Source organism: Leptonychotes weddellii, chromosome 16 (genome assembly GCF_054177405.1).
Source record: "Leptonychotes weddellii isolate Sample4059 chromosome 16, ASM5417740v2, whole genome shotgun sequence".
NCBI lineage: Eukaryota > Metazoa > Chordata > Mammalia > Carnivora > Phocidae > Leptonychotes > Leptonychotes weddellii.
In genome coordinates this window covers 11,596,461-11,617,579 of record NC_138384.1, presented here as the reverse complement: position 1 = coordinate 11,617,579, position 21,119 = coordinate 11,596,461, and the positions used below count along the sequence as shown (strand labels likewise).

The following is a 21,119-nucleotide window of genomic DNA, read 5'->3' as shown; positions in this document are numbered from 1 at the left end:
GGCTCAGGTCATGATCCTGGGGTCCTGGGATCGAGCCCCACATCAGGCTCCTGGCTCAGCAGGGAGCCTGCTTCTCCCTCTCCCTCTGCCTCTCCCCCTGCTCATGCTCTCTCTCTCTGTGTATCTCTGTGCCTCAAATGAATAAATAAAATCTTTAAAAAAAAATATTTATGTGGCACCCAGGATATCAGATTTAAATTTTTATTAATAATTTGAATTTATTAACATTATTAAAATTTATTAAAATTTAGGTTTAATTTTTAAAACAATATAGATAATACCAAACTTGAAACGCTCCAAAAAATAGACATTAGCAAGTCAGCCCCCACCATTGTTTTCCTTCCAAAATAATTAGTTACCTGACGTATCGCAGGATAAATGTTACTAGTGTTAATAGCTACTATTTATCAGGGACCTGTGTTAGGATGGTGCCTTATAACATATCCTTACATTCACCCCTGTTTGGGAGACAGCATTACCCCCGTTTTGGGGGACAGGAAGCAGGTTCAGAGGGGCAGAACATTTTGCCTGGCAATACAAGGACCTATAAAGAGAGAATCCAGATTTTAAAAAAAACCCAAGGGATTTCATGTTTTTAAATCGCCTAGAACAATCGATATTAACTCCTCCTACCCATATACCTGATGCCGTTATGCCAGGAGCTGGGCAGGCAAGCTCCCTGGGAGGGAACGAGGGAGGGTGTGTTTATATCCAGACAGCCATCAGACAACACTAGTAAAAACAATAGCAGGGACCAGGCTAAGCCTGCTAAGTTCTTTACATGGATGGTTTTAGACTAACTACTCTCTGAGGTAGGTGTTGCTGTTCCCATTTTGTGGGAGATGAAATTCAGGCTCAGAGAGGTTAAAGAATTTGGTTAACTTCTTACAGCTTAGAAAAGAAGTCTCAGAGACAGGATTCAAATCCAGGCAGCCCCCAGGAGAGCCTAAGCTCTTCCACACCTCTACCCTGGGCCCCCCAAGAGGTGGCTAAGAGAAGGTGAAGGATCCGAGGGTTGAAGGCAAAGACCTGAAGGGATAAGAAAAGGAGCCAGGTTCTGGGGCTAGGATTCCAGAAACGAAGAGTTGATGTCTGTCTTGTAGGAGCTGTGGGTTTGTTGAGAAGACGAATATAAACCACCGGTGGAGGAACAGAACTAGGTCAGTGGTAATAACAACATCATAGCTAGCCGACTCACTGTTCTGGTTTATCTACCGCTGCACACCCCCCTCCCCAACAGGGATTTAAAACACCAATCATCTGTTTTGCTCATGAATCTGTCGTTTGGGCCAGGCTTGGTGGGGTCAGCTTGTTTCTGCTCCACGTGGCATCCGTGGGGGTGGCCTGAAGGCTGGGGGCTGGAATCATGTGATAGTTCCTTACATGTCCAGCAGTGGCGGCTGGTCATCAGCTGAACCCCTACACGTGGGCTCTGCCTGCCGCTGCCCAGCTTCCCCCCAGCGTGGCAGGCCAGCTGCATCATTCGTATTAGACGATGCAAATTAAAACCACACTGAGACACCCCTACTACACCCCTACTAGAATGTCTAAACGAAAAAGACTGGGAATATACCCAGTGTTGTAGAGGATGCTCTCATACAACCATTTTGGAAAAGGGCTGGGCAGTTTCTTTGGAAGTGGAACATCCACTTACCATATGACCCCGCCATGCAACTCCGTCGTAACCACCTGAGGGAAAGGAAAGCCTATGTTCATAGCAGCTTTATTTGAACTGGCCAAATATGAGAAACAACCCAAATGTCCATCAACAGGTGAACAGATAAGTAATTTATGGTATACAGTGAAATACAATTCATCAATAAAAATTAACTGCTGATACATGCAACAACGTGGACAGCTCTCCAAGTTATTAGGCTGAGTTAAAGAAGCCAGACAAAACAGTGCAGGTACGGTATTATTCAATTTATATAAAAACCTAGAAAATACAAACTAACCTGTGATGACAGAAAGCACATCAAAGGTTGCCTGGAGATGCTAGGGGTGGGGTGGAGGGAAGGATGGCAGAGGGGCATGAGGAAACTTTTAAGGTTGATGGATATGTTCAATATCTTGATGTGTGTCAATTATATTTCAACTTCCAAAATGAATACTATGGTGGAAAAAGGAAGGGTCTGTGGGGTGAGACACATTGTGGCCGCCATCTTGGAAAATACAACCTACCTCATTCAGCAGGTGTTTCAACCAGGTGTGTGCTAAGTACTTTACAGCGCTGGTACTAAGTCCACCCACCCAGCAACCCAACCCAAAGTGAAGATGAGGAAGTGGCCAACTCTTTATTGTTATTATTATCTTGATTGTGATCAGAGAGCCATGAGGTCTTGGTCTCTGGGAGGGAAGGGCGTCTCAGGGCTCTGGTGAGCAGGACATCAGGGCTTTTCTCCCTGAGCCGCAGGAGAAGCTGCTCCCCACTTCTTGGGACACATCAGGAAGCAGAGGCGCCCTTTAGAGAGCAACACAATGAGGTGGAGGCTTTGTGGGCGACTGTCGGGACATGGCTGCTGAACTGAGAAGCAGGAAGGGGCTTGCAGAGGGGCCTCTCTTGGGCAGGAGTGGTCCCCCCTTCTTCTGCTACATTATCCTTTTGGACAGGTAGATGCCCGCCCAGGACCCTCTGGTAATTGTATCCAGCTTTCCTCTGGGAACCACCATGTTATGACTTGAAGTCCTCAAAGGTCAGCTAAAATTGCCCCCTGCTCCCACCACAGCTTCCAGAGGGCCCGGCCAGCTCACTGATCTCAGTAATTCGCTTGGGCAAATGCATGAGCCAGGCTAGATCAACCAACATCAGCCTTGGAGATGTGCTCTAAGCAACAGGAAGGAGAATTTCCCTTTTCCCTGGGGTGGTTATGCTGGCCAATGGAGCCCTGGATGCTGCTGGGCATCTCTCCACCACACCTGGAGAGCCTGCCTGAGAACCAAACCGAAAGATGGATGCAGGACGGAGAGAAGGAAAGGGATGTGTTTCTGACATCATAGTTCAGGCCTGTCCAGCCATCCATGAAGCTGTGACCTCTTCAGGACTCGTTTTGGGGGGCAATAAACCACCTCCTTTGCTTAAACCCGTTGCACTTGGGTTTCTGTTTTTTGCAAACCAAGCAGTCGTCTGTGCTTCGACCCAGCACTCAGATGCCCCACCCCCACTCCTACAGGGGCTTTCCGAGAGACCCGGATATTGGGGTTGGCCCGCAATTGCACTGTGCCTGTCTGTCCCCCACACTCCAGACCTAGGGAGGAAGCAGACACCCAGGTCCTGGTTCTGGGGCCCCAGGGAGGGCGCAGTTTGAGAAGTGCTGCACGCTCTATCCGGTCTTGGGGCGGTTACGAGATGGCAACCCAACCAGAGCCTCCGAGCGGGGTCCCGGTATCCTGGCGTGGCTGGGTCCTGTGCGTCTGGCTATTGCTGTCTGTCTCCGGTGAGGTCCTCCCTTCTCCCTGTCGCAGAGCCTAATTAGGCCTCTCTCTCCTTTTTATAGGGGTGGAGGGCTGCCCAACAGACTCTGGTTTAGGAACCTAGAAGGAGTGGGTGTGGACTGGAGAGAGGCTGGTGCACAGCCCCGTGGACCCCTCACTCCCAGCCCCTGTGGTGAATCCAGGCCTGAGTGACAACAGGGCGCCAAGAAGGTGGGGGGATGAGGGGGCTGAGCCTTGGGAAGGGCAGTTGAGGGATGGGAGGGTCGGCACCGGTACTTGGGGAAGGGGGACAGATCCCTTGTGTGATGCTGTCCAATGGAGCTAAACAGAGATAGTAGAAATTTGTGACACTGATCAAGCAGTCACTGTGTGCTAGACTTTATCTCATTTAATTCTTATGACGATTCTGTGAGGTGGGTTCTACAACCCTCACTTTACAGTGACACTGAGGCTCACATAAGGTGTCCACAGTCACACAGCTAGCAGATGGGGGCTGACCTGGGGGCCGCTGGGGGTCTGGTGGAAGCGGTGGAGTTCCTGGGGGGAGGATGGGCTGGAGCAGGACAGAGGCGTCAGCAGGAGCAGCGGGAGGCTGGGGGTCATCCAGGAGGCAGGAGGTGACCCAGGCTGGGGAGGCTTCGGTGGAGGGGAGGACAGCTGGGTGACAGGATTTGCAGGACCTGGAGACCCAGACTTTGTCTGCAGGCTGGTGAAGCTCCGAGGATGGGGAATGGAGGGAGTGGGGAATCTTCCTCCCTCTAATTGTGTGGAAAGGAGACCAGAGAGGAACCGAGGAGTTCTCAGGGAAGAGCTACTCCAGGTGCGCTCCTACAGGAGCCAGGAGAGACAGGGAGGGAGAGATAGCGGGGACTAAGATGGAGGCACTGGAAGGGCTGATGGGACAGGCGGGAGGGGAGGTGGGGGGGTGGCTAGCGGGGGTGGGGGCTGGTGAGAGCAGACCGGGCTTTGACACAGGAGTGGTCAAAGTCAGTGCTGCAGAAAGTTCAGGAGAGATGAAGACCAGGAGATCTTAGTACCTACTGGTTGTGGTGGTCAAGTGTGGTGGGAGAGAGGGGCTTGTTCTTTTCCAAATGTCAAACTTTTAATTTCTGACTGTAATAGTAAAGCCTGAAAAATACAATTAAACAGGGGTAGAAATATTAAAAGGTGTTAGGACCTCCCATGTTCTAAACCCACACACTACTGCTATTAATGGTCTTAAAATCTCCTTCAGATTTGGGGATACAGCCCAAAACAGACACATACCTATGTAAGAGAATTCCCATTGCTCCACATCTTTGCCAAAATGAAATGTTACCTTTCATTTTAGCCATTCAGGTGTGTGTGCACCTGATCTCACTGTAGTCTTAATTTCTGTTTCCCTGATGAATAATGGGATTGAGCACATTTTCATGTGTATTGAACTTTAGGATATCTTGTTCTGTGAAGGGCCTGTTGAGATTTTTGTTTGTTTTTCTATTGGTTCGTTTGACTTCTTGTTACTGATTTGCAGGTCTTTATATAATCTAAATAGAACTCCTCTGTTGGTCATATGTGTTGTATCTTCCACTCCATGGATTTTCTCACTGTTGTTAATGGTATCTTCTGATAAACAAAGGCTCCCAATTTTAATGTTGTTCAAATAAAAGTTTTTCCATTATAATTGACTTTTTTTGGTGTTGTATTTAAGAAATCTTTGCCTTCTGAGATTTCTTTCTAGGATTTATGCTGATATTCTCTTATGTTTTCCTCTAAGCTTTATTGGTTTACGTTCCAGATTTAGATATATAATCCAGCTGAAACTAATTTTTGGTTGTAATCTACGAAGAATGGAGGTTAGAATTCATTTCTTGTGCATATCAAGTTGACCCAGCACCATTGATGGAAAGGACTGTCCCTTCTCCATAGACTTGCAGTATCCCGTTGTCATAAACCTGTATCCATGTTTTGGATTCTGTCCTGTGTTCCACTGACCCCTTGTCTATTCTTGCACCAACCCCACACTGTTCACATTACATCAGTCCTTTAATGGTTTGGTTCCCTGGTAGTGTAAGTCCTCCAGCTTTGCTGTTTTTCAAGATGGCCCTAGATATTCTAGGAACTTTTTATTTCCATAAAAATTTTAGGATCAGCTTATCATTTTCCACAAAAAGACCCGCTGGGGCTTGATTGGAACTGTTTTGACACTGTGTACCAGTCTGGGAAGAACTGATAACTCTATAATATTGAATATTCCAATACATGCACATAGTATATCCCTCCACTTATTTACATTTTTACAATTTCTTTCAGTAATGTTGTATAGATTTGTGTAGAGGACTTGCATATTTTTATTAATTTCTAGGTATCTGATGTTTTTGATGCTATCATAGATATTATTTTATTAATTTCATTGTCTATTTTTCTATCTTCACCTTATATCCAGTGACCTTGCTAAACTCATTCATTAATTCTAATATAGTCTATACACTTAAAAACTTATTATGAATACCACTAGGTTGTCTACAAATAAAATTTAATTTCTTCCTTTCCAGTTCTTATGTGCTTTTAGAAACAACTTCTGTGAAGTATACATGTCATACAATTCACCCATTTTAAGTGTACAATCGAGTTTTAAAGCATTTTTTTTTTAGAAGGGTTATTTAGAAGTATGCTATTTTCCAAACATTTGGGAACTTTTCAAATATCTTTGTTAGATTTCTAATTTAATTCCATTGTAGTCAAAGAACATTATTTGTGTCACTTGAATCCTTTTAAATGTAGTTAAGACTTGTTTTATGGCTCAGAATGTGATCTATGTTGATAAAAGTTCCATGGACTTTTGAAAAAAAAGTGTATTTGGCAGTTGTTGGGTGGGTTGTTCTATAAGTAGCACTTATTAAATTGGTTGATGGTAAAAAAAAAAAGTTGTTTGATGGTATTATTCAAGTCATCTTTATCCTCAGTGATTTTCTTTGTACTTCTATCAAATACTAAAAGATGGGTGTTGAAATCTCTGGCTGTTATTGTGGATCTTTCTATGCAGTTCTATTACTTTTGCTTCTTTTATTTTAAAACTCCATTATGTGCATAAATGTTTAAGATCGTTAAATTCTCTTGATGAATTAAGCTCTTTAACATTATGAAATAAAACTTTTTACCATCAGTAATATTCTTTGCCCTGAAATCAACTTTATCTGATTTTGATACTGCCCCTTCAGTTTTTTTTTTTTTTTTTTTAGATCATAGTAGCATAGTATCTCATTTCCATCTTTCTTCTTTTAAACTATTTTTGTCTTTAAGTGGGTTTCTTGTGATGGAATATAGTTGGGCTTATTTTCTTATCCAATCAGACTTTCAGTTGAGGTGTTTAGACCACTTGCATTTAATATGATTATTGATATGGCTGGGTTTATGGTAGAATGACCCCTTTACATTATTAAGTGGACATCTTTATCTCTCACACTGTTTCTTGCCTTAAAGTCTACTTGGTCTGATATTAATATAGCTATACCAGTTATATTCATATTTTTTTTTTAAAGATTTTTATTTATTTGTGAGAGAGAGAATGAGAGACAGAGAGCATGAGAGGGAGGAGGGTCAGAGGGAGAAGCAGACTCCCCGCCTAGCAGGGAGCCCGATGTGGGACTCGATCCCGGGACTCCAGGATCATGACCTGAGCCGAAGGCAGTCGCTTAACCAACTGAGCCACCCAGGAGCCCCATATTTTTACTTTCAATGTTTTGATGTCCTAATATTTAGAGTGTGTCTTTGGTTAGCAGGTTATAGTTGTTAGATTTTGATCCATTCTAACTTAGTCTTTCAATAATAGAATTTAGTACACTTATATTTAGCATAATTACTAATATATTTGGGTTTATATCTACTCTATTGTTTGTTTCTTCTTTCTTTTTCTCTATTTGTTGTTCTTTTGGATTCTTTTAAAAAATATCATACCTGGGGCGCCTGGGTGGCTCAGTCGTTAAGCATGTGCCTTCAGCTCAGCTCATGATCCCAGGGTCCTGGGATCAAGCCCCGCATCGAGCCCCACATCGGGCTCCCAGCTCCACGGGAGGCCTGCTTCTCCCTCTCCCACTCCCCCTGCTTGTATTCCCTCTCTCGCTGTCTCTCTGTCAAAAAAATAAATTAAAAAATCTTAAAAAAAAAATATTCCCTCCTCTAAAAACTTGCTAATTAAACATTCTTTTATTATTCTTTTAGTGGCTACTCTGACAGATTAAAATATGCATTTCTGGGGGCGCCTGGGTGGCTCAGTTGGTTAAGCGACTGCCTTCGGCTCAGGTCATGATCCTGGAGTCCCGGGATCGAGTCCCGCATCGGGCTCCCTGCTCAGCAGGGGGTCTGCTTCTCCCTCTGCCCTCTTCCCTCTCGTGGTCTCTGTCTCTCATTCTCTCTCTAATAAATAAATAAAATCTTTAAAAAAAAAATAAAATATGCATTTCTGACTTTATGGTATAATATAATATTACATTGATCACTTCTCAAATAAGGCTAGGATATTAGAGTACTTTAATTTCACTTGCTTCCTCCCAACTTTTGTGTTGTTCTGGTAAGGTATTTTAAGTCAATATATATTTTAAAGACATTTGTATTGCTTTGTGCAGACAATGTTTATTTATATTTAACTACATATTTACCCTAAGGCTCTTCATTCCTTCATGCATTTCCCTATTTCCATCTAGGAAATCTTTGCCTACTTTTTTTTTTTTTTAAAGATTTTATGTATTTATTTGACAGAGACAGACACAGCAAGAGAGGGAACACAAGCAGGGGGAGTGGGAGAGGGAGTAGCAGGCTTCAGGCACAGCAGGGAGCCTGATGCGGGGCTCGATCCCAGGACCCTGGGATATCATGACCTGAGCTGAAAGCAGACGCTTAACAACTGAGCCACCCAGGCGTGCCCCTAGGATCACTTTTCTTTTGCCTGAAGATTTCCCTTTAGGATTCCTTTTGTGAAAGCCTCATGGTGACAAATTTTCTCAGCTTTTATCTGAGAACACCTTTATTTTAAAGACTGTTTTCATTAGGAAAAAACAAAAACAAACTATGTTGGCAGTTTTCTTTCACCCCAGAACTTTAAATATGTCTTTTCATTGTTTTCTGGCTTTCATCATATCTGATGAGAGGTCAGCCATCAGTCTTAGTGTAACATAGTTATAGTACATTAATCAAAATCAAGAAGCCCTGTAACCTTGAAACAAATAATACATTATATGTTAATAAAAAAGTCTCATCAAGGGCACCTGGGTGGCTCAGTTGGTTAAGCGACTGCCTTCGGCTCAGGTCATGATCCTGGAGTCCTGGGATCGAGTCCCGCATCGTGCTCCCTGCTCAGCAGGGAGCCTGCTTCTCCCTCTGACCCTCCCCCCTCTCATGTGCTCTCTCATTCTCTCTCTCAAATAAATAAATAAAATCTTTAAAAAGAAAAAAAGTCTCATCAAATTAAAAAAAATCAAGAAGTCAACATTAATATGGGATTTAACCTACCAATCTTACTCAGATTTCACCAGTTCTCTCTCCAGTATTCTTTAGAACAACAACAAAAAATATGGTCTAGGATCCAATGTAGGCTCACACTGTATTTAGTTATCATATCTCTTTATTTAGTCTCCTTTAATGTGGAACAGTTCCTTAGTCTTCACCTTTCATGAGAGAGTGCAGGCCAGTTATTCTGTAGAACATCCCTCAGCTTGGGTTTGTCTGATATTTCCTCGTGATTAGATTCAGGCTATGCATTTTTGATAGGAATACCTCAGAAAGGAGGTAGTGTTCTCAATGCATTATATCAGGGGGCACATGAAGTCTATTTGCCCCATTCCTGCTGATATTAATTTTGATCATGTGGTTAAGCTGTGTCTGCCAGGTTTCTCCACTATAAATTACTATTTTTTTCTCCCTGTAGTTAACAAGTAATTTGGGGGAGGAATTTTGCGAATCTATGAAGATACTGATCTCAACACACACACACACACACACACCCCACCCCCCCCCAACCCAAAAGCCCAAAACTTTTCATCATCTATTGATGCTACTATGGTGGTTGTCAAACAGTGGCTTTCTAATTCCAGAATTCCTTCTACAATTAGTTGGAAGTCTACAGAATGCATTTTTAATAAGAGTTCCATCTACTTCTCATTTGCTTTGTTCCTAAGGGCCTACCTCTTTGGGGTTTTCAACTGAAATCCTGGTGTATACAGCAGGGTCTTTCCTTTTGAGGGAGGCTGAATTCTGATCTCTTATCTTCTCAGCACTGTGACTCTGCAAAATTCTGCTCTGCTTTACAGAGGTCTGGGCTTAGCTTCTAAGGTTCTCATCTTGTAAAACTTCAGACTTCAGTAAATGGCATGAAACCTGAACTTATATTTGAGGCTTCTCAAACCTTCAATTTCGTCACTCCAGCCTAAGAGACTATAAAAACCTCTGCTAATTTCTCTTGTCTCACTATAAAAACCCTTCTGCCTGGGGAAAGCCTGGATCCTTAGCCTCCTGCCAGTCAGCAAATGCAAGTGGCTGAAAATCCCCACGGTTCTCCCCTCTCCACAACCTTAACCCTTCCAATAGCTGTTGTAACTCTCTTAAACTTGAAATATCACCTGTTTATTTTCACTGGGAACATTATTTGGCTGCCAACTACTCCATCCTATCCAGAAGTGAGAGTTCTACATCTTCCTTTTTGGGGGCTGTGGAGTATTGCATCATGTGAGTGTCTCGTTTAAAAATTTAACCTCTCTTCTAATCATATTTATTTTCTCTTTATTATAATGAGTACTGCAATAATCATCCTTATAGGTATACCGATATACATGAGTTAGGTTATTTTCGTAAGATAAATTTATGGAAATAAAATGGCCAGATCACAGAATATGATGATTTGCAATTTTGACAGGTATTGGCAAACAGCCCTCTAGTAAGACCGTGCACTTGGCTGAGCTGACAGTGTCTAATAAATGACCACTGAGTTGTTTCAAGTGGGTCACTATCTTCTCTGCCTCTTCAGGTGCCTCAAAGGTCTCCCAGCCCTCTCTATTCCAGCCTCAGTCTTCTGTGGTGAGTGGGCAAGGCAATCCACAGATCTGGTGTGTGGTGCAGGGCAGCCCTGCCAGCGCTCACGTCTTGTCTTGGTACCAGCAGCTGAGGGGGAGTGGCCCCACCTTCCTGCTGAGTCAGCGAGAAGGGATGCCCCCAACCTATGGTTTGGGTGTGAATCCTCGCTTCCTCGTAGAGATGGACCCAGCCAAGAATGCCGCCCTCCTTACCGTGGGCAATGCCAGCCCTGCTGACGAGGGCATCTACTACTGTGCCCTGTGGTTTTCAGGCCAGTATGTCTTTGGAGAAGGTACCCGTCTGCTCTATCAGGGTGAGTGAGGCTAAGAGTGTAGGGATCTGGTGGCCCTAGTGTGTTAAGACTGTAATGGCGGGGGTGGCAGTGAGCAGAAAGGTATAGATGGTGGAGCCCCCTTGGAGGAAGCCTTGCTCAGTAGGGATGAGGGGAAGAGAAGGAAGGCCCAGAAGACTAGACGGCCAGCAGAGAAAAGGCTCAAGCTTCTGGATGGTGGATTCGACTGGGAGTATCTAAGGATGGACACAGACACCTTAGGCCCAGACTTTTAGGCCTGGGAGGGGAAGCCTAATCAAGAACATTTCATCCATTCCCTTCCCTTGCTCTGTAGGAAGGATACTGGAGGCCCAGAGGATGAAAAGTACGTGGCAGAGACAAACTCAGAGCTCATATTCTGGCCAGAAGGCTAGCTGTGGGGGGAAATAGATTCCAAGAAAGGCAAGGGAAGGCCATAGGGGAAGGGGAGAAGTGTCTCCAGAAGGAAGGAGATGCAATAGGACTATGAGTTTGGAAGAGGCTGGTGGTATTGGGTAACATCCTTCTTCCCTTCATTCCCCGCAGCTAAGATGCAATCCCCGGCTTTCCAGCCACCTGAGCTGAGCCTGTTTGTCCCAGACTCTGGCCCTCCCTTCCATGTACTTTGTGTGGCCCTAGGACACAACCCTGACCCTCTGAGGGTCTCCTGGGTCCTGAAAGGCCAGTATCAGGAGGAAGAGGACTCCACTGGAGGAGCCGGGGAGCCCGTGGTCAGCTGGCTGCAGCTGCCTCGGGAGGTGGCAGGAGTGTCTGTGACTTGCCGAGGCTTGCACCAGACTGGAGTCTCAGAAGTCATGCTGCCCCTCCCCTGCGGCCAAGGTGAGAAAAGAGGACCTAGGGGTGTGCTCCAGGCTTCCTGATGCAACCACCTGGAACACTGCAAGGCAGTGTTCCCCCCTGGGAAAGTGCCAGTTTCCCCCCTGGCAAACTGCAAGGCACTGCTGTGTGTAGCAAAGAACCCTTGACTCTGCCCCAGCTTCTGGGTGAAGCCTGGACTTGGCTTTGGAGCCTATGCAATGACATTGTGGGACCAGCTTTCCCCAAAGCCCTAATATCCACTCTGTCACTCCTGGCTTCTGTGTTCTCTAGTGGCGAATGCCTCTTTATTTCCTTTGGGGGATACAGCAGAGGGAAGCTATCTGAAGGGCATCTGCTCTGTTCCAGGGTGCGGGAGAAGGCTGGAACTGGAGAAGAGGAATGAGACTCATGACAAGATTGGACACACTCGTCTAGGTAAGGACCCCCAGACACTGAGCTGGGACCTGGACCCCCTAGGTAGCAAAGCCATGACTTTTCACCATCAACCACCCATTTGACAAGCATTTAGGAGTACTACGTATTTCTCAGGGCAGAGATGACTGCAACAGTGTGAACATTAGTGAGTCTAGAAGGCTAGGTCAGACACTGAACCAATGTTTAAAATGCAAGGAGAACTGCCCTAAGGGTTTTAGGGCAGGAACACAGGATATTCAGGAGCTCAGAGAGCTGGGGGTGGGGGGAGCCCTCCTGCAGGAGGGCCTGGGAAGCTCCTGTGGACAAAGCAGAGTCAGAGCTGAGCCCTCAGATTCTGGCTGGAAAGGGTGTAGACCCAGTCAAGAGCACCTGGGTCTAGTCCTGGTTCTGCCCTCAACTCTCTGTGGCCCCTTGGGGTAGTCTTTTACCTTCTCTCAGCCTCAGATCCACCCACCCATCTACCACTCCCAGTCCAAACTGTCTTTGCCCTTACAGATCTTAAGTCTAACTTTTTCATCTGTAAAAATGGGGAGTAATAGAACCTCCTGGAGGATCAAGTGAGCCAGAGAGAGCTCTTCAGGAGGCAGTGTCAGAGGGCCGGGCGGGGCCGACTCATGCTGTGCCTGTCTCCCTCGAAAGCGGAGCTGGAACAGACCCTCACCGCCGCCGCCTGCTGCTACCTGGGCCTGCTTGCTGCAGCTCTGGCCTATGGCTTCATCGTGGCTGCCCTCCAGAGGGATCGCTGCTGTAGGGCCCACCCTATGGAGCCACTCATCCGACAGGGTCAAAGAGCAGCCCTCGGTTCCAGGGTGCAGGTGGGCAAAAGGTGCCCCCCTGCCAGGGCCCTGGAGTGCAAGGGGCTGAGCCCCAGCAGATTCCACGTCCTCCGAGGGGCTGCCCGTGCACCGGACCCTCCCTCCTTGTTCCAGCCAGCTTCCTCCTAGTCTGCTGCCTTTTGTTACCCCGTGGGGCCCCCTTTTTCTCCCAGACTGTTCAAATTTCTCCACAAATACAGGGAATTTGAGAAGATACTGCTGTGCTGTTGGCTGTTCTGGGCAAGGGAGGTGGGATCCCAGGACCAAGGTCAACAGCTCCCAGGGGGAGCCTGTCCAGAGTCGGCAGACTCTGGAGACAGGTGAGCCACCCCAGCCTGGAGCCTGATGGTCAAACAGGTCCTGAAGCCAATTTGGCTAGTCAGAGGGAAACACATATGGCAGAGGCAGACAATCATGTTTTGCTGCTCATGAACTGAGAAAGCCAGGTCACACCCACCCTCTCTCACTTCTTCATCTAGTTGAGAGTTGGGTATCTAAGGTCCTCCCCTTTTTGGTTAAAATCCTTTTATTCTTATCCCACCCCCCCTTTAAAGATTTTATTTATTTATTTGAGAGAGACGGAGAAGCAGGCTCCCTGCTAAGCAGAGAGACCAATATGGGACTCAATCCCAGGACCCCGGGATCATGAGCCAAAGGCAGATGCTTAACAGACTGAGCCACCCAGGCGCCCCTCTTACCCCCTGTTGAGAACAAATGCAAATACCTCTGAGGATTGAAGTTGGTCAAGGATCTCTTACTAGAGAGGCACACAGAATTTTACGGTGGGGGGAGTCATTCAGAGACTGCTAAGGCAGCATGGTCCCCAAGACTGCTGTAGTGTCTCCAGGAGGAGCCAAGTGCAGCGGGGCAAGGTAACCCACCTCTCCTTTGTGGGGATACCAGTGACGAGGAGCCTGAGCCCGGAACCTCATCTCCCATGCTTACACCGCAGGGGGGCAGCCTCTCGAGGACTCTCTAGAGCATCTGGCCCCACACTCCTCCCATTCAGGGTGATGGCTGCCCAGGGCTCCCTATAGTGTTTGTAGTTGGGGCTCAAAGGCCCCCAAGCCGTCTTCCTCCTTTCTTCTACACTTCACCTTCTCCCAGCCTCTGCGCTACACTGATGTGGCACCTGCCGAAAATGGATCTGAGGAGTTCTGAGAAGAAACCCTGGTCCTAGGACCCCTTAGTCCTCTCTCACTGGGCGTCCCAGCACTTGAATCCCGGTACGCACATATCTACTGCGAGAAATCCTTGCTATCGTGCCAACTCCTTAGTGTGGACTTTGTCTAACACCCCGGCGCAAATTAGCTTTGCTGACAGTGGAGGAGGCGGAAGGCTCAGGGTGTCCCAGAGGTCACTGGCCCTGGGACTGGGCTGTTGGGATGGGGAGGCGAGGGCTGACCAACAGGGACCTGGTGGGGCACAGAGAAGAAATACGGCCTAGTTCTGGCCCCAGTGGGAAGGTGGCCACTAGTCACTGGTGCCATCCATGTGTTGTATCTGTAAGGATAGGTCCCGGCTAGGAGCTCTCCCCAGGAAGGAGCCTTAGGCCGTGCCTTAAACACGTCCGTCAAGTGAATCATTCCCAACACCTCAGCCTGAAAGTCAGAACACCTTGGATCTGACCTCTGGCTCTCCTCTAAAGGTCCTATGTCCTACTCTGCTTGACCTCCCCAGCTGAGGAGACAAAGGACGCCAGTGAGTGCAGCGAGTCGGCGGCAAGTTCAGTCAGTGCGCACAGCTCCACGGCGGCTCCTGGCAGAGCAGGCGGGGGTCCTCCCAGTCACCAGAGAAAATTTCACCAGTAAAAACCTGCAAACTCTTTATTAAATTCTCCCATTTCATCTGTACAGAAAAAAATGCACATTATGTTCAGGATCTCAGTAACATCTCAAAATTACACAGCATGAACATGTAAAAACAAGGAACTGCCGGGATTTTATACATAGAAAGAAAAATCATTTACAAAAGAGGCTTGTTAATTTCACTTTTTTTCTCTTTCTTAAAAAAAAAAAAAGTTCAAGGCCTAAGATCTCACACAGCACCTGCTGTTCAGTCTGTTTTCCTGCTTGGACTGACCTGGGCACGCTGAGCTGGGGGGAGCCGTCAGGAAGCCTATGGCCGGCTCGGCTCTGCTGCGGCCCCTCCAGCCCGTGTGCTGCAGCCTGCCCCGGGGGCCTGCTCCTGCCTCCTTGGCTCTGGCATGGGCCTGCTGGGCTCTGGGGTCCAGGTGTCGATTCCATGATGGGGGAAGGCAAAATCAGAATATAGAGGCACTATCTGAACTTTCTCCTTGCCTAGGGAGGTTTCTGTACTGTCCGAATCCCAACATCCCTACTGGGGTGTGGTGACAGATCTTGGGAGGAGGCACGGAGAGGAAACCGTCAGGATCCTGTCACCACCAGCCCAAGCAGATAGTCCCACCTTGTGGTCCGGATGACAAACAGTCCCTGGGTCTCCATAGTGACCTCCCTAGATGGTTCAGGGAAGCTGGTCACTCTGAAGAGTCAGTCTGGGTTTGTATGACTTGTCTGTCATCTGAGGCCGGGGCAGGAAGGGGGCTTCGCCTTCGAACTAGACTGACCTAACGTGTGACCCTGGTCCTAATGGAGAGGAGGACCAAGAGGAGAGTACTAGAGAGATGGCCGACCGAAAGCAGAGGAGAGAGGGAGACAGTAAGAAAGACAAAGGCAGGCCAGAACATCAGCTCTGGCCCCATGGCCCTTGGGAATCGGAGACCAGAGGAGAAGAGGTGAAGAGAGAGGAGTCCCTAAAGGCCCAGGAGAAACTCAAGGAACTGGATAAAGCGATGCAGGTGCCGCCCAAATCGCGAGAAATAAAAGGGATCTTTCAGGTTTCTCAAATTTGTAAGAATCTGAAATACAGATACTATATACCTAAATGCACACAATTCAAAGAGCCGTCTTCTTTTTGTTCTATGGCAAAATTTAGGTTGAATGTGTCAGGCTGGGTTGGCTGGCGTTATGGCTCTCCGTATCTGTTCACTTAACATAAGCTATACTCAGAGTGTGGGTAGTTTTTGGTGGGGTAGGGGAAAAAACAGGAAATGAGAGCCTTTTCTCAAAAGAATTTGAGACCAGCTACATGAAGCAATCCACCTCTCCCTGGATGACTCACTATAGTGGGGGTCTTTGGGATAGAAGCTGTACCACAGCCCGGAGGTGGGGAGGATGGGAGACATTTCCAGAAGTCATTCTCACACATGAGAGTGAATCTTCTCTTGGGAAAATAGAGGGAAGTCAGCACATAAGTTCTTTTCCACTTTGATATGTGAATGGATTAATACAGACCTCTTTACTATTGGATTCTTTTATTACGTGACTTCGGGAAATGGGAGGAAGTGAAACCTGATCATTCTGTCACCTCTTCTGGGAAAGGAGACTCTCCTCCCGCCCCCCCTCCTGCAGAGCTGCTCTCTGTCCCCCAGAAAAGAAAGTACAGGATACGAGACAGCGGAAGGCCCGGAAGGCCTGCAGGGAATTCAGGCCAATGCCTGCAGAGCACCAGAATCCCCTGGCTTCCAGGGACAGGCTGGCTCCGAACAAGCCGACCGGACCCACAGAACTGAGGGTTCTCCAGGGAATGCAGAAGAGGAAGGCTTTACTGCTGGAGTGAACCTGAGCCTCTGCTCTGCTCCCACCTCAGCACATCTTGCTAAGAGACTTTTCTTGGGACAGAACCAAGAGCAGAGGGAGGTGAGGGATGCACCAGGGTAAAGGTCTCACTTCCAGAGCTACCCTTCTGTGAGAGAAACTCAGTTAGAGGGAACAGTCTTGTTCTTGACAGCCTGCCTGCATTTCTGATTTCCTGTACCGCACGGCCTCCAGCCCGGGAGAGTAACCTCCTGGTGCCTCTCGAGCATTGTGGAGCACATTGAGTATGACTCCCTGAGATACTGGAGGGAGCTGACAAGGCCAGATGAGTTCCCTGGCTACTGTAATTTTCAGCAAGTGCCTGAAGCCTTGACCTTGGAACCACCCACCCCCCTGCCCCCCAACCCCATCACTGGCTGCTTGTTATTGTCCACGGGCTAGACACCAGAAGAGATAAGGACAAGGTCCATCATCGGCTCCTCCACTAGGGCCATGGTTTCCTCTTCTTCATTAACTCTCGACTAGCTGATTTATCCACGACTGACCCATAAGGCTAGTAATCCATGAGGCCCAGAACCTGTGTTGTTCCACCAAATGAGGGACCAATGGATACAGGTGAGCTACAGGTTCAGATGGTGCTGGGCCCCCTGGAGGTAGAAAACTGCTCAGGACACTACCTGGGACTCTCAAGAACCGGTCACCTGAAACTACTCCGCGCAGGATGATGAAATGCTTTCTAGCAACAAGCAACTGAAGATACTGGCAGAATTATCCCTTTTATTCTGACTATTTCTAAAGATGACAAATGTTTCAAGAATCAAACTCCTTTTCAAGCTTCCCGATTTGTTGCAGACAACTAAGACAAACCCAAAATGTCAAGACACATTAAACTATGGAGATGTTTTACATACATTGGGAGGGAGAATGTACAGATGGAGAGCGGTACGCACACACTCACCAAATGATGAATGTTTATCCTATCCTGTAAACCATGCCAGACACGTTGGTGGGGGCCTGCGTTTAGATGACATCCCCAGTTCTCATTCCCAAGCTCCTGCAGCCCAGGTGGGAACCCCTGGAGGTGGACCATCTGGACCAGCCCAATTCAGTCCCACAATGGTGGTAGCAGGGGGCTGTTGCCCAGACTCCAAGAGTTTCAAGTTTTATGAGGCTAAAGAATCCCAGGACAGGTGCTGAGAATCAGGAAGACCCTAAGAGCAGGACTGAGGGGACCAAGCAGCTTAGCAGCTCCCCTTGGTGACTTGAAGTACCCTAGGCAGGGGGACAGAGCTGGCTTCTGGACCCCACTGCCTCCAGGAAGGGTAGCAACAAGAAAAAGAAGAAAACCACAGTATTCAAATATATGCCAGTCAGATTAGAAAAGGAGTAATTTGAATAAACTGATCCACACACTGACCCACTTTGTATCGAACACATTTCAGGGGAGACAAATGTTGCGTAGGTCCTGCAGCCCATGTGGACGGTGGCAAAGGAGGGGCAGGGCAAGGAAGGGCGCCATGGTCTACGTGGACAGTTTTAGGCACGTGATTTATAATACTCTGTGGACGTCTAACAGGTTAATAAAATATATATTATATAAATATATCTCCTACTGTACACGCCACCCTCTTGTGCAGCCACTGTAACTCCATGCCCAAACTCAAACCAAGGTGTGCCAGGTTGGACCCTGATGCTTGCACCCCTCCCTTTTACACTCCAAACCTGTTATCCCACACTGGAAGGACGAGGGAGGACGGCCAGGAAGACTGCTTCCATAAAGCTCAGATTCTGGAAAGACTGATGAATCATCAAAGTACAACATTTAGCCAATGCCTACTACAGTGGGTGTATGCAGCAAATGGACAGAAAGGGGAAAAAAACAAAACAAAACACGGAGAATAGGCTCCATCTTTTAACATAGTAACTTTCCAAGTCCTCTCCACAAAGAGGCATAAGGGAACTTGTCTGGGAAGGTGGCATCGAGCCTGCAGAAGGGTCACATTGGACGGCCAGTCACACCCTGAGACCACGCCTAAATCTTTATAAGCCACTGTCTCTGACCTGCATTGTTGCCTGAAACATAAAGCAAAGTGAATCAATCCCTGCCCCTCCTTCCTGCCCTGAGCTCCCTCCCCCGCTGTAGTCACTGTCTCCCAGCAGGCCTTCTAGAGTAACTGCTATCCCCCAGCAGGGTCAATCCAAATGTGACTGAGTCCTGTGCTAGCCTGGAGGAGGATGATGCCTGGGGATCCTGTGCCTTGGGACTCAGAGTCCAGCCTCCCGGTGCAGATTAAGTGGCTGACCAGCTTCACACACTTCTGATCTCCTCCCCAACCCGTTTGCCCTTGGCCCAGGGAAGCTCATGCTTGCTTTACTTCACTGAAGTGAGGAGATCATAGAAATACTCATGGCCTTGGGATCATGACCAGCAGTCGCTCTGTTAAGGTGGGAAGTGGAAGGCATCACTGTTTCAGCCCAGAAGAAAACAAGACCCAAAGCAGGCTGGTTAGTGGTTTCCCACTCCTCGGTGAAGTCCATGGCCTCCACATGGTCCAAAAGTGCTTTTGAGAAATGAGCAAGACATCCCAGTAATAGCATATTGGGTGGTGTGTTTTCCCCCTAAAGTCCTGCCTTCATTTTACAGTCACACAGAAGAAATAACCCCATTGCCCAATCAAGCCTGGAGGAGATGTGTTACTATATACATTTTTTTCTTTCTTTAAAAATTTCTTTTTCTTTTTTTTTTTTTGGTTTTGTTTTTTTAAAAATCATTTGAGTTGCAGGTCAGGTAAGTTGGTTCTGGAAGTATTGGTAGTTCCATTGGTATGAGAGAGACTTGTCTACGGGCAGGTAAACCCCAATTTGCCAACACAGGCAATAACCAGAGCGGCCAGCTGCAGCTGCTGCACAAATGGTCGAGGAGGAGGAGGAGAAGGAGGAGGAGGAGGGCACCATGGACACGGGCGAAGTTGGAGACGGGACAATGCAGAGGACACCTGCTGCTGCTCTAACATGGGTGTTGGTGCCACCTGTGAGAAGAACCAGGTGAGTGGGCACACTATACAGGAGGGCTGTACAAACTGGGCACCGGACAGGTAGTTCCTCTGGCGGTCAAGGTGGCTCTACCTGTCCTTGAGCTCTCGTGTTACCCGCTTGGTGATACGTCCACACATCAGGCCAATCAGGAACAATATACAGATGCTCCCACTGATTACAGACAGAATGTAGTTCTTTGATGGAGATGTCATCACTTGCATGGCGAGGTCAGAGAAGCCATCTGCTGGGGCCACCTGCAAAGACACACCGCAGCATCGGCCTCTGAGAGAGAAGTGGGCTAGGGCGGTGCCAGCTCTATCTCGCCCCCCTCAATTCTTAGTTTAGCTTATGCCATTTCTTTTGGGGAGAGAGGACAGGGACAAGAAAATCAAACACAGAGCTACAATTCCTTTTCCTGATAATACAGGCATATCTACTGCACAAAATTAGAAAATACAGACAAATACAAAGAGATGGGGTCTCATACCATCCATCATGGTGACCGTCACCACCAACCTGGCAGCAGCCCTTACACTGAAGACCTGGCAGAGTGCTCCACATGGCTTTGCTTTTTTCCCAACGGGGCTCACACCTGGCGTGGAGCCCATGGTGGGGTTTGAACTCACCACCCTGAGATTAAGACCCGAGCTGAGATCAAGAGTCAGACGCTCAACCAACTGAGCCACCTAGGTGCCCCACTGACATGTTTTCAATCATTTAGTCCTCATACCAATCCTTGAAAGTAGATTTTATTACTCCCACATTACAGCTGAAGACCCAGAGGCCCAAGGGGTGGGAGGTGGTTACTTGCACAATGTCACAGGTTCTTACGTATTCGGATTTATTTTTAAAAACACAGAGAACAGTTGAGATTGTGTTGGATGCTGGTTCTGTATCTTGACTTCTTTTCACTCACCATTAAGTCGTGAGCACTGCCCCCCAGCAGAAACACTGTGCAAACATGACTCAGGCCGACTGAACACACTGCACCACTCCCACAGTCATGGACTTGCAGTCTAGCCAGTTTCCATACTGTGCTCCTCTCTCTGCTTTCTCGGATGGACCTCTGTGCAGCCCCCGAGAGCAGAATCAGGGCCCAAAGGCTCCCCAGGCGCACAGGGACAGGGACCTGCTCTTCTGGGTCTCGCCTTAGCCTGGGTGCCCGAGAGGGCCTTCCCAGAGACATCTGGCTATGTCTATCTGCTTCTCTGCGCATCCCACAGAGCGGGGAGGTTTCAGACGAACGTGATCTGCGTGCTGACATTTGCTGGCACCACGCCAGCAGTGGGGTCATGGCAGCAACGCTTCGCAACGGACTGGCGGAGAGGCTGAGCAAGGGAGAGACTGACGTGGCGCCTCTCCATTGCCTCACTTAACTGATGGCTTCCAAGCCAGCTCGGGTCCCTTCGAAGAGGGGGTGAGGGGACGTGCTTGCTACTTGGGACAGCTGTGATCCCGTCCCTTCATTTCCCTTACATCTAGGTGTGAAGACTTTTCATGGTCCTTCCTGTTTGCCTGTTACCTTGACCTTTCAAGTGGGCGACAAGAGGAACTGGTCAAGAAAGTGGGCGCAGTTCTTGTGATCACTCTCTTAATCTAAGGCAACTGGGA

General features: G+C 47.7%; 2 protein-coding genes across 2 annotated transcripts in view; one reads left to right on the top strand and one right to left on the bottom strand.

Annotated features, from left to right (window-relative positions):
* Window positions 1-3,177: 3,177 nt before the first annotated feature.
* Window positions 3,178-13,069, top strand: LOC115944614 (tyrosine-protein phosphatase non-receptor type substrate 1-like). The gene is made up of 5 exons (XM_081807388.1): window positions 3,178-3,434; window positions 10,430-10,789; window positions 11,333-11,626; window positions 11,972-12,040; window positions 12,680-13,069. Exons 1-5 carry the CDS (start codon window positions 3,347-3,349, stop codon window positions 12,982-12,984), a joined length of 1,116 nt encoding a protein of 371 aa, XP_081663514.1. The 5' UTR covers window positions 3,178-3,346; the 3' UTR covers window positions 12,985-13,069.
* Window positions 13,070-14,663: 1,594 nt separating this feature from the next.
* The window catches only part of GLG1 (golgi glycoprotein 1), a 162,052-nt gene continuing 155,596 nt past the window's right edge, over window positions 14,664-21,119 (bottom strand). The window contains exon 26 of the mRNA XM_081807360.1: window positions 14,664-19,762. Within this exon, the coding sequence (XP_081663486.1) occupies window positions 19,595-19,762 (168 nt within the window). The 3' untranslated portion in view covers window positions 14,664-19,594. The remainder of the gene's footprint in view (window positions 19,763-21,119) is intronic.

Excerpts from the sequence above, each read along its gene's own strand:
- LOC115944614 (XM_081807388.1), top strand. The coding sequence starts at position 3,347 with ATGGCAACCCAACCAGAGCCTCCGAGCGGGGTCCCGGTATCCTGGCGT. Across the intron at positions 11,627-11,971 it reads GCCCCTCCCCTGCGGCCAAG|GGTGCGGGAGAAGGCTGGAA; the intron begins GTGAGAAAAGAG and ends GCTCTGTTCCAG. Across the intron at positions 12,041-12,679 it reads GATTGGACACACTCGTCTAG|CGGAGCTGGAACAGACCCTC; the intron begins GTAAGGACCCCC and ends CTCCCTCGAAAG.